The sequence below is a fragment of the Haliotis rubra genome, unplaced genomic scaffold (genome assembly GCF_003918875.1).
Source record: "Haliotis rubra isolate DU_JTF1 unplaced genomic scaffold, ASM391887v1 Scf719, whole genome shotgun sequence".
NCBI lineage: Eukaryota > Metazoa > Mollusca > Gastropoda > Lepetellida > Haliotidae > Haliotis > Haliotis rubra.
The window spans coordinates 18795-32581 of NW_025767434.1; the positions used below are offsets into that span (position 1 = coordinate 18795).

General features: G+C 39.7%; 1 protein-coding gene across 1 annotated transcript; it reads right to left on the reverse strand.

Moving 5' to 3' along the window:
- Positions 1-576: 576 nt before the first annotated feature.
- Positions 577-4987, reverse strand: LOC124259339. The gene is made up of 5 exons (XM_046693462.1): positions 4799-4987; positions 3993-4305; positions 3099-3169; positions 2444-2753; positions 577-1994 (listed from the first exon to the last, which is right to left on the reverse strand). The coding sequence occupies exons 1-5, from the start codon at positions 4859-4861 to the stop codon at positions 1270-1272; spliced, it is 1482 nt and encodes a 493-aa protein (XP_046549418.1). The 5' UTR covers positions 4862-4987; the 3' UTR covers positions 577-1269.
- Positions 4988-13787: the final 8800 nt, after the last annotated feature.

The window sequence follows — 13787 nt, forward strand, 5'->3', positions numbered from 1 at the left end:
TGCACACTTTAGGTGCAAAACACAAATGTGACCCATGCATCATCAGTTACAAATATCACAGTGTAGGCTGGCTGGCATACAACAGGCATAAGAAAATTACATATTTAATCTCTGTGTTCTGAAACTATTATATCGGAATTAAATCAGGCCATACATGGCTCAGCAATGTGACGTCAACAATGATGTATATACAAATGACAAAACTGATGCTAGTACTTGACTGTAACACAGTATTGTTCCAAGCAGCCACATTTATTATCTTGTAAGCATATTTTTCCGGCTACCTGATTGGTCTAGAGGCGGTCACGTGACCAACGACAGAAAAGCATACTGACTCCAACCCAGATCTGACCAAAAGTCATATTGACTTGAGTTACTAAAAATAGAGTTTGTCGTCAAGCTATGACATCATTCTATTGTTTACATGTCACAGTATTGTTGACATAACGTTATTGGTTTGTAGCGAAAATAAGATTACTTTTCTTGACTAAATGGACATTTTTTTGGTTTTAGAAGCTTTCTTTTTTGGTAATTACATAATAAAACAATTATGGACTGGTGAATTCGGTCAATACCTGTGTTTATCCCATAAAAACAGGTATTGACCTCATCACCAGGCTATAATTGTACATTACTGTACATGGTATCAGTATATATAAGTTACAAGTATCACAGTACATTACTGTACATGATATCAGTATATATAAGTTACAAGTATCACAGTACATTACTGTACATGGTATCAGTATATATAAGTTACAAGTATCACAGTACATTACTGTACATGGTATCAGTATATATAAGTTATAAGTATCACAGTACATTACTGTACATGGTATCAGTATATATAAGTTACAAGTATCACAGTACATTACTGTACATGGTATCAGTATATATAAGTTACAAGTATCACAGTACATTACTGTACATATCAGTATATATAAGTAACAAGTATCACAGAGGCACAGAATTGGTACAGAAAAACACATGCATAATCTGTATGACAGAATGATGACATAGGGCTCAAATATGCAGTTGATCAGTAGAGGTGATAAAAGTAAAGCATACTTCCCCAACACAACCATGATAAACATGTATATTCCACACAAAGTTGGTGTATACGTTACACGTATGACACTGGAGAGTGGCACCAAGTATGTATATGATTGTGTGGGCGTTCACAAACGGCAGATATGATAACTTGTTTGAGTGGCATTTAGAAGTTGGTGTGATGGCAGATATGATGTCATTAAGAAAGGGCATATTGTCCTAAAACCACCCTGGTGTCAAATCCTCATGTTCGGATACCGAGTCAAAGCAGCAGTCTGGGCAGTCAAGCTTCTTTGGGATTCCCTCCTTCTTGCTGCGTCCCCTTCCCCGAATATGCACTCGTTTAAACACTTTGTCCTTCCCGTATTTGTCCATCAATGCACTAATGTCGACATCTTCAGTGTAGAGAAACTCCACATGGAACTTGCTGACAGACGTCATTGTGAATGTCTTCCCCAAGAATGGATCATCCCTTGTGGTGAAGAATGGATTAGACTGCAAGTCCAGTTCGATGAGTCTCTCCTCACAGAATGTGTCTTCAGCTGAACCCCTCTTGGTGAGGACAGCTGTGACGTAATGTGTTTCCTTGTGACAGTAGAAGTCCGAGAAGTACATCCTCGTGTCAGATGTGAACATCTCCTCCACTGGAATAAAAAGGCGTTTGTTTCCGAAGAAGGAGAAGTTGGGTATTTTCTTTTTGTGCTTGGATCCACTGAAGAAGAGGCCACAGATTTTGTTGTTGATCGGACAATATGGATCGCCATTGTTGTCCTTCAAGTATTTCTCCATCACGCCATCTGTGTTGGCCATGATGTCATCAAAGTAGGTTTCGGGTTTGTTGCGGTAGAACTTCTTAACATTGTATTTGCTTGGATTTTGTAGGTTCTTGGAACAAAATGTCTTTGCTTTGCACAGAAGCCTCTGGAGATCTTCCTTTGTATTGCCTGAAGACAAACCTAACTGTTAAAATTCTAATCAGTTGGTAAAACCTGTCAGACGTATTCTGATTTAATTTAAACTATCAATACCCCAAATGAGCTACATACTAGAGTCTGTAAGTTTCAATAAGTGTTAGGAAAAGGGAACATTAAAAATAAATGTTTCATATATGTATATTAAGTGACATATTCACAGACAGGTATACAGTGAAATCAGAATAGAAGAACTGGCAATGAAATCTGACCCCTGTACACCCTTCAAGGAAACCCTTCAGATCCCTTCTGGTTACCCTATCTGAATCCCCCTTCTTGAATTCCATGTGAAACTCCCCAATTGAACCCTGTTCAGAACAGATGCAGACCATTTCCTGCCTTAGCGTTCACTAAAATACTTCTGAGACTGACATTTTAACTCACTCACTTTATGATGACAACTCAAAGCAGAGCCAACTTACATGTCTTGATAGTGATGATGTCTGACCCACCACTAGGTGTATATGCCCCACCCACAACTCGCCAATGCTCGGTAGAGATCACCCTGGAACCTTTCAGTCCCATGACCTTGACCCTGTAGTTGTTCCTGGACTGACAGACGGGCAGTAGTGGGATGCCGGCGCTGATTGGGGTGGATGACATCACAACATACTCCTTCTGACTTCTCTCACAGAACACAACACACAGACCTGCCTCACTGTCAGAGGGTCCTGTAGGTTTAAGGCTGTAGGTCAATGGTGGTTTGTGCTCCACCTCCATCTCAAGGTCATCCTGAAAAGGATTTTTGTTATCAAACTGAAGGGTTTTCAATTTCTCAAGCAAAGTTGTATCCATTATATCCTGATAAGATATTTGTCTACAGTAATAAAATATAAGCTATTTCAAATATTGTTCCCTCATCTCCTCAGGTAGCAATTGATGACTGAAGAAAACTTTCATGTCAGTTGGGTTCATAGTTCAGTTCTTGTGTGAGTCAAAACACAGATATCCAATTATGACTGAAAATACATGCCTGTATCTTTTCAGAAGATAACATTATACTCTAGGTTAGTAAATGCAAGTTAATGTCAGATTCAATGTTGCTGAGCAACAATATAAGCAAGACTCGTTACTCACCTGAGTGTCTCCCAACAGGTGTGTTATGTGATCAGTTGTGGAGGACCACGTCCCACAACTCAAGTCCACCTCTGTGAAACAAGGAGAACACTACTAAGTTTCATTCATACAAAAGAAATATGACATGTATTTGAACTTATATATTTGACATAGAACTCAGGTCACAAATTAGTTGACGTTAAGCAACGTCGAGCTCGGAGAATCCTTGGATGGGGGATTGTGTTTGGCAGCTTGACACCTAAGAGTTACTAGGACTTCAGTCCTGCTTCACACTGAAACACATGTGATACATGTGGTCTCACCTTAGGCAAGTGAGTTTGTTCAAAATTGCCTCTGTTCACCCAGCAGAAGAATGGGTACCCGGTGGGATAAGTCATGTAACTATAACCTTCTTGGTGCCTCACAGACAGCTTGTGTTATCCGGGGGTAATAATAATCAGATTGTAACAAAAGTTGTGGTGCTTTGAACATGCACTAGTGCATGGAGTCTAGCACTCTACAAATACACTGTATTATTATTATTATTATTTGAATATTTAGCACAGGATATCATGTTTCTGTTTCAACAGTAGGGCTTATAATTGAAGTATATCAAAAGTCAAAAGTAAAGTTTGTTTAATACATATAGAATGACAACACTGGAGAACATTCAATCTCAGGTATATGTCCAAGCAGATTCATGTGGTTGCAAGAGCCAAAACAATCATGACCATTATGTGAATTGTTCACTAAGACTCAGTGATGACACCAGGTGTTCACAAGAAAGGTCAGCATGTCCTGCCCCACCAATAGGACCTGCTATTGATAAAATGTGCATGGAGAAGGAAGTATTTTTGGTGTGAAGCCAGCTGTACTGTCATAAAATGGGCACCTGAAACTGCAATGTTCTCATACCTTGTGTCACTTTAGTTGAAGGAAAGGCAACATCATGACTTGTTTCCACGGTATACGATGTTGCAAACGGGTATCTGCTGCTGCTCTGTCCAGTGTCAATCTTCAGGCCGAACACCTGGACAGTGTCCAGTGCCAGGACTGACTGTTCCAAGTTATTACCAGCCTCCAGGAGCAACAGGTGCTTGAGTGACCCCTGTCGCTTGTTGACCGCTACCATCACATGGGATATATCCTCCCCACACTTTATGTGTAGTCTCAGCACTGGGTCAGCGTATCCATATATTTTGAATGAGAACCACGAATATGTTGAATTCTGACAAAAGTATAAAGCAAAAAATCATATTTAGTATTTTTAAAGTTAGGTTTGGATTGATACCAGAATCAATACATTTGTTTGCATAACTTAAGATTTTCACCAACAAATCTAAAGTAATGATAATACTATCCGTAACAATGTATCATCATGTTTGATCAGATACTGCATTAAATATTTAGTTACATTTCCTAAAGAAAGTCAAAAGAATGAATACTATGATTTGTTTGCATACATATTTTTAGACCAGGTAAACTATTAATGCTTTATGAACCATTATGTAGATGTAAGTACACATATAATGAAACATTGAGACACCTGGACAGGTAGATGCCCATCTCAGGCCCTTAATGGCCTGTTAACAAGATTTCAGTTCTGTTACAATAAACAGTCCAGTTGTCTGCAAGTGAATATCTTGTTGAGTAGCTCCATTACGATCTGTATATATACTATGTATCAACAACATTACAATTACAACGAACAGTATCCTCACCATGCTTACACGATGATGTCCTTCCATCTTGTTCAGTTGTAATAAATGGCCGAAGTTCCTCATAGTTTATATTTATACTACAGTCACTCCTGATGATAAGCAGTGTTTTTCAGTGTGTGAAACTGTCGGTATTCCATCAGGGGATTCCCCTATAGAAGCTTCTGGTCTGGCCTACTGCGTGGTCCGGGAGATGTTCCTGCTGCTCTCACAGGGATCACCTGATATGTGGATGTGTTGCAGATATATATTTATGTATGTATAATTCCCTGCTTATTTCAGACATTTTTATTCAAATGTTGAGTGTCATGTTCATGTTTAACTCTGCAGTCCAACTACACACAGACTGGCTTGTTGAGGACGGTTATCAGCAGGTCGCTCTGACCTGGCAAACCCCAGCTATTTATAGAACAAGGTCACAGGAGCTCGAAGGTTTTTGGAATGTGCATAATAAGGCTTGCACAATTTGACTGGCACTGGATAGGATGGCACTGCGTAGGATACAAATATAGCTGTTTTAACTGCTACGTAGGATACAAATATAGGTGTTATAACTGCTATGTAGGATACAAATATAGGTGTTATAACTGCTATGTATATTTAGAAATTATGATACTTATTATAAAGTTCTGTAAATGAGAATATGTCCACCTAATAGACTGCAGGGAACCCCTGTACTTGATAAACTGGAAGTTGCACCGTTGCAACTACATGTACTATTTCCTCGATGTACAGATTTTTTTAGACAACAGTGTCGACATTTAAGGTTGTTTTTTTATATTATGCAAGCGTTAAATGTGTTGATTTTCAGTGTAGTCCGAAAGCTAAGACATTCCGTAGCTACTTTTTAATCATAGAAATGTTATATATCTTTTACTTTACGACACAAATGTGAAGTGAAGTCGTAACACTGGGGTAGGAATGTTTTGTGGCGTGAATTTTGCATTTCCATGAGCTATTATTCTAATATATAATCATTTGTTTACATCGAGGTAGCAAACTTCAGTAGTTTAGTAATCCTTTAATCTGAGTTATCATTTTTCTTTTATGATCATTGTCTGTAATGTTACTAAACAGGCACTGTAGTTGAAATCAGAATCAGAATAATTTGTACTGGAAGTTGCATAGTTAATTGTATTGTATTTTCATTTAAGAGAGGGGCGGTGGGGTAGCCTAGTGGTTAAAGCGTTGGCTCGTCACGCCGAAGACCCGGGTTCGAATCCCCACATGGGTACAATGTGTGAAGCCCATTTCTGGTGTCCCCAGCCGTGATGTTGCTGGAATATTGCTAAAAGCGGCGTAAAACCAAGCTCAGTCAGTCAGTCAGTCATTTAAGTGATACATTTGTATATACAAAACAAAACGTATTGGGTATTCGTTGCAGGTATCCAAGATATGCCGTATCTATGCAAATATTACAATCCATTGCTATTACTGTGACGAAAAGAGAGATTTTGACCAGATTATTAATCATTCAATAGAAAATCACCAGGTGGAATGCCATGATGCCCATTGATGTGTGACCTGTAGTTCCAAACATGCTGGAACTTCTTATCACAAATCGAACATGAATATCGCCATTTATTTTCATGGACACTTCTTTGGTGAAGTGTGAGTCCGTATTTGGACTTACACCCATGAACGCATACATCACAGATATTGGTGTTATCAGCTTTTCGTTTCTTTCTTGGTGTGCTTGTAGTCAAATCTGAAGTATCGAAAGATATGCTTGACTCGTTTTGACCCTCAATATCCATTTCTGAAATTTTATCAGTTTCTCAATATTTTCATATCCATGAAGATGCAACTACCAGTACAATGTCTACAAGGCACCAAAATAATAGTGGTCAACTACCATCACATGTACAGTTTCTTTTCAGCGTAATTACACGTAAAGTATAGCATGCAACGATATACTTTACTGATGCCTTAACAGAAACATTCATTCCTTTCGTTGTAAATCACGCAAATCATTCTAGGGTAAATATTATTTTCATAAATAGCCAATGAAGCGGTATTTCACGTTCGATCTTCGAGCGATTTGCGAGAGGTCCATATTTTTGGTTAATCATTGGGATGAAAATACACATTCGATTTTTGAGGCAACTTCCGGTTTATCAAGTACAGGGGTTCCCTACAGTGTAATATGAATGCAGAGATTATTGATTTAGAGTCAATGGTGTTGGTGTTGATTTGGACACAACAAGGGTTTGTGATGGGAAGTGGGTGGGTGCCTTAGCGTTGTTCTCTGCCATACCTTACCTATACAGTATTCAAGTATTTGAGTGTTTCACATGATACGTATATAACCACCAGCCAGTTCCCGAGCCTGACCACTCGCACCAAGTCCTCTTTTCGCTTGGGTTCTAATCCAGACTGGTCCTAAACCTTTGGTGACCATCCCCAGAGTTGGAGCCTGACCACCCGATCCCCTTAGTTGCCTTTTACGACAAACATGGGTTGATGACCAATTCTAACCCAGGTTTTCTCGGGTTCCATCCCCAGAGTAGGAATTGAACACCTTCCATGTGTTATGGAGATCCTTGCTTTTGTCCTGTATAGTTTGCTTGGGTTCAAACCTGGACTGGTCCTAAACCTTTGGTGACCCTCCCCAGCGTTGGATGGTTGGTTTGTTGTTTAACGCAGCACTCTGCAATATTCTACCTATATTGTCTGTAAATAATTGAGTCTGGACCAGACAATTCAGTGATCAACAACAATAGCATTGATCTACGCAATTGGGATGACGATGTCAACCAAGTCAGCGAGCCTGACCACCCGACCCCATTGGTCGCCTCTTACGACAAGCATGGGTTGCTGAAGACCACTTCTAACCCGAATCTTCACAGGTTTCATCCCCAGAGTGCTGGAGAGTAGGAATTGAACACCCTCCATGTGTTATGGAGGAGATCAAGATGATAGTTAAGAGTAGGTTTGGTGATTCCAGTATTTCAAGAGTATCACAGAGTGTTGGCTTCATGATTGAGGAAAGTGGTCATCACTTTGGTGATCACATGACCTCAGACATGCTGCTGACGAAAAGAAACAAGAAAAACATATTTTTCTTAAAAAAACATTTATTTCTAATGCATTTGTTTATAAATTAGAACACATCAATCCAATGCAGCATGTCAACAGTTCTTCACAGTTGACATCTCCTGACTACTGATGAAACCTGAGGTGTAACACAACTGGCAACATTCATCCTTCTCGTGATATCTCTTGCTTGCAGTCATTTATATAATTAGAACTCAAATTTGAGAAAATAACATGTTCAGGAGGTTGTTGGAACGTTATTACACAAATAATCCGAGAAATCAAGTTGGACAGAATGTCTGATCAGTAATGACATATCGCATGTTAATCACTTAATCTTCAAATGTGACCTAATAAAGTATTCTTAATAGTCAGTGGTGTATCTTGTTTCCTGTAGTTATTATCTACCTTGTCTGGGCTTTTTAACAGGACAACAAATTAACCCCTCATTGTCGTCCTGCCAACTTCAATTTCTGTGTTGTCGTCCAGCAAAATATTTGCAGTGGTTATGTTTCTAGGTTTGTCAGCAAAGTTATTGGGGCGTTGGGGTAGCCTAGTGGTTAAAGTGTTCGCTTGTCACGCCGAAGGCCTGGGTTCGATTCCCCACATGGGTACAATGTGTGAAGCCCATTTCTGGTGTCCCCCGCTGTGATATTGCTGGAATATTGCTAAAAGCGGCGAAAACTAAACTCACTCACTCATTCAGCAAAGTTATATGATCATTAGGAAAAATACTTATATGGGCTTGACAAAGGTGGTAAAGATCTGAGACATGCATCACTTTGTGATTGGCTCCCTCATTTAGCTGATACGTTGTGATATAACTGGAATACTGTTACGCCATAAGATACAACTTACTCACACTGCCAAAGCCACACCCACATGCTCCTACCCAACAAACATAACAAATTTATATTTAAATGAAGCATTGATTCAGTTTTGTTTCTGATGTTGTTTTAATCGTGTTCTGTTCTTGGTTAAGACATGTCAGATAACGCTTGCATGGAGAGAGATAGAGATGGCCCAGAATTACAACAGTGTTATTATTTTCAGGTTTATACCCCTGGTATGTAGTACATAGGTGGGTGGGTGGTGTTATGTAGTACAAGGATGGGTGGTATGTAGTACAAGGGTGGATGGGTGGTATGTGGTACATGGGTGGATAGGTAGTATGTAGTACAAGGGTGGATGGGTGGTATGTGGTACATGGGTGGATAGGTAGTATGTAGTACAAGGGTGGATGGGTGGTATGTGGTACATGGGCTGATGGGTGGTATGTAGTACAAGGGTGGATGGGTGGGTGGTATGTAGTACAAGGATGGGCGGGTGATACAAGGGTGGATGGGTGCGTGTGATTTAGTACAAGGGTTGATGGGTGGGTGATATGTGGTACATGGATGGGTGGGTGGTATGTGGTACATGGGCGGTATGTAGGACAAGGGTGGATGGGTGGTATGTAGGACAAGGGTGGATGGGTGGTATGTGGTATGTGGTACATGGGTGGATGGGTGGTATGTAGGACAAGGGTGGATGGGTGGTATGTGGTACATGGGTGGTATGTAGGACAAGGGTGGATGGGTGGTATGTGGTACATGGGTGGTATGTAGGACAAGGGTGGATGGGTGGTATGTGGTACACGGGTGGATGGGTGGTATGTAGGACAAGGGTGGATGGGTGGTATGTAGGACAAGGGTGGATGGGTGGTATGTAGTACAGGTGTGGATGGGTGGGTGGTATGTAGTACATGGATGGGCGGGTGATACAAGGGTGGATGGGTGCGTGTGATTTAGTACAAGGGTTGATGGGTGGGTGATATGTGGTACATGGATGGGTGGGTGGTATGTGGTACTTGGATGGGTGGTTGGATTTTATGTGGTACAACAGGTTCACTCTTAGCTCATTGGGATATGTAGTACATGGGTGGATGGGTGTTATGTAGTACAGGGGTGGATGGATAGGTTGATGGGTGATCAGCTTGTCTGTCTGTTGCCCACCCTCCACCACCATAGCCCAAATTAATGCTCTGGATTTTCAACAGGTTCACTGAACATAATTGTTTATTTCAGTCAAAATTAAGTTTTTCAGTGTTATATTATGTTAAAACTCACACCTGTCCCATTAGTAAAGTGTATTAATAGTCCTGACATTTTTCATAACGGATAACAATAGAATGGTCTTTGTCAACACTCACCGGTGAGTTATCTCCATGACCTCAGCCCCAGCACATTATCTCGGCCCAAACACAGCACACATTATCAGCAACTGAAACTGTTGGTTTTCCCACTAACAACCACATTCCCTTTACCAGAATGATCTCTGACTGTGTGTGAGGTCTGTGTATAGATTACTGTGACTAGTTACATCAGTAGAATGTGGGATAAGTTGCACGTACATGTTTACCATGACTGAAACAAACCAACCTGGGTTTGATACTGACTACTATACAGTCACAACTTTGACTCTTAAAAGTAGGGGAACCTGAACTTTCAAATTGGATAGGAATTATAAGCGTTAACAAACTTTTCAAAGACAGACATCATATGAACGCACCACCTTTTCTCTTTATCACCACCCCTAAACAAAACGCATGGGATGCACGTGCACAACGCAGTAGCCCCATACACATGCATGGGGTGTCATTCTTGATTTTGACAGTTTTCAAGAAGGTCAATAAATCACTGTAGACTATTTATTGACAACCAATGAAAATAATACACATGCAGATTTCACATCATACACCAATCATCTTTGAAGAGTGATTACTGTACAAACAACTATGGTCATAAGGAAGTTCAGGTGGTGATTATTATCATATCAATATTGATTGACTCCAATATATTTCCCAATATTTTTCAATCGGAAATTAAAAATGAAGTTCGTCTACTTTTTTTGACAAGTATAGCAGCCTCTGCCCTTGATGATACCTGTCTGTGTGTTTCCTTGAGATCACTATCATCAGAGTCTGCATTCCAAACAGCATTAAAATCTCATCCTTTTCCAAATTGCCATCTCAAAGCTACTCCTATATTACCATGTACATTGCTATTATTCCAGCTCCACATGTTTTCTCCTCAAGACTCTTTCTCACAGTGCCCTTGAGCTCCGTATAGTGGAAACTAGGCGCTATTCATCCTTCAACTGGCCAAGTCTATTGCCTAAAACTAGCTATTCATCCTTCAACTAGCTAAGTCTATTCATCCTTCAACTAGCTAAGTCTATTCATCCTTCAACTAGCTAAGTCTATTCATCCTTCAACTAGCTAAGTCTATTCATCCTTCAACTAGCTAAGTCTATTCATCCTTCAACTAGCTAAGCTCAAGAGCTAAGTCTATTCATCCTTCAACTAGCTAAGTCTATTCATCCTTCAACTAGCTAAGTCTTTTCATACTTCAACTAGCTAAGTCTATTGCCTAAAACTAAAAACGATCATACTTCTCACCATGATTGTCAATCTTCCAATCATTGAAATAAACACAAGAAGAAAAAAGGTATGTTTTTATTGAGGCTTTAGTAACTTCAATATGCACACTAGATACAGTGAGTGATGAAACCTTCACATAACCAGTCCCAAACAGACAGATTGTAGATTGGTTTGTCTATAGAAGGAAGCAAATGAGCAATCATTTACCATGATGGGATGTCAGGCTTTGAGGAAGGGTGGCTTTAAACAGTATCAATTATACTACTCAAAGAAAGAAAGACACATACACACGCATGCACGTCGTCATATGAGCGAAATATTCTCAAGCACGACGTTAAACCCAATTTCACCTCACCTCACCTCACTCAAAGAAAGAAAAAATATTATGCTACTCAAAAAAGTTAAAGGTCACATGCAACCAAAAAATCAAACATAATTTAAACACAATTATCACTTATTCATGACATATAATATACATTGCTGAAAAAACATAAAAAACATAACCGAAATAATAAGCGTACAATCGCAAATCAAAAGTGCAATATTTTGTTCCTGGGTTTACTTCCCTAGAAACGAAGCAGCCGCGATACCGAACCCAGTCAGAGCGGGTTGGTGTGCACTCAAGTGTAACGACTGGTTCATTTGCCGATGCCTTCACGGCTCATTGTGTATGTATATATAGAGATGTTGGGTTTTGTAAATACATGCTCATTTTTTGTGTATAACATTTTGCAATCAACAGACATCATAACATGTCATGTGTACAAGTATCACACCTGCCTGTCTGTGTAATTACATAATGTGACAGAGACCGTACTCGGGCCATATAAATCAATGCGCATTTGCAAAATCATTACCAATTATTTTTGTTTATGGTGTATAGCCTGACACGTGTTAAGTTCAAATTGCATGTGATCAGTGATCAAAGTTGTGTATTGAATATTGTCATTAGCAGACGGGCAGAGACATAGGCGTCAATTGAGTTTTGTCTGTGACAATGACATATCCATATCACAGTTAGAAATTCTGTCAACACTAAATAATGACATTGCTTTTAAGTATCGAACTGAGAAAGTGACTCGGTAAGAAGAACGTGTGGTGAAATAGACAAATGAAATTATATAAACAGTTAAAATCGGTAATCTACTGTAATAACATATAAAAAGCTCGCGCCTGTGAAATATCAACAAAGCATTAGAAAAATAGCTCACACCAAAGCCTTCACCGAGTATTCACCGGACAACCCGCTTCCAAGCTGTGCGAACTTATTTCACTGCGCATGTGCTATGAGCGCAGCCCAGCTGTTGAAACCACTTCAATTCCCCCAAGCACTGGGGGAAAATTAGTGAATCATTTGAACTCCGATTTCGCACGGGTTTTTTCATCGCGTTATTTTTCAACTTTATAAGTTGAATTTGCATTTTTGATGATTTGTTTCGGGTAAGACCATACCCAAAGGTATCAGAATCTGCAAAGTTGTGTTTTACGTTGCATGTGACCTTTATAGTACATTATTGTTCAGATGACAGTTTAAATGAAAATTGTGTGTTCTTCAACTTTTGAGTAGCATGTATTGCTTATGTAGCATCAATGAGGATCAATCTTGTGACACCCAGGTGTATAGTGCTATCTGATTCCGAACCAATAACCAGTGGCTCCTGATCTGATAAAGGGACGCAACCCTGCACAGTAATTTGTTCAGCCTAAGAAAACCAAGCCACCTGTTTACATCAGGTAAAGGTGTTTCAAACAAAAAAATCAAAGTTATTAAATCTGCACATATATCCTTTCTGCACATAGCCTGAACAACTGTCGGAGATTATTATAGACATACTGTGTCAAATGTTGCTCTTTTAAGTAGCTCTCAGCTTTATGCATAAGGCATAGTCCATGTCATAAATGACACTGGATTAATTATCTGTATAATTCGTCACATAAAATACAACAAAACAACTGACTGATCAGCCTTAGAAATGTCTGTCTTTGTTCCGGACTTTGATCCTCAGAGGCCATAGTGTGTCCTGCTGGACAGAGTAGTACTAAAATCACACAACGGAGAACTGTTTAAGTGTAATGGCCGTCAATGTCAGTAGCCCTTGAGTCCTTGACAAGTTGACTACAATGAATTGCCGGCAACAAATGGCTGTTGCACATGACACTAACACAGCAGTGTCATCACTAACACTGCAGTGTCATCAGCAGCTTGCATCGTCCAGATGCCAGGACATGGACAATGTGACTGATCCATGACTGACTATAAAATCTTTTGGGGTTCGAACTAACAACAACACAGCCAGCCACTGCCATCACATAACTACACAATAAGTTATCCACAACAAGAACGCACACTCAGACTCTCAGTGATTATGTCTGCCACTGGGTGACCAACTTAACAAACCATTAACAAAAGGAATAAAGAAACAAGATGTCCTACAGTCCCAGCAGGTGTCCAGTGTAAGTAGTGATGACACATCTAGACGAATCTGTCATTTTCAAGACAAAGCCAGCAAACCACATGACAGTCCATACCTTCTT

Coding starts and splice junctions, on each gene's coding strand:
- LOC124259339 (XM_046693462.1), bottom strand. CDS start 4,861: ATGAGGAACTTCGGCCATTTATTACAACTGAACAAGATGGAAGGACAT. Junction 4,306..4,798: donor GACATCATCGTGTAAGCATG/GTGAGGATACTG, acceptor TACTTTTGTCAG/AATTCAACATATTCGTGGTT. Junction 1,995..2,443: donor CATCATCACTATCAAGACAT/GTAAGTTGGCTC, acceptor GTTTGTCTTCAG/GCAATACAAAGGAAGATCTC.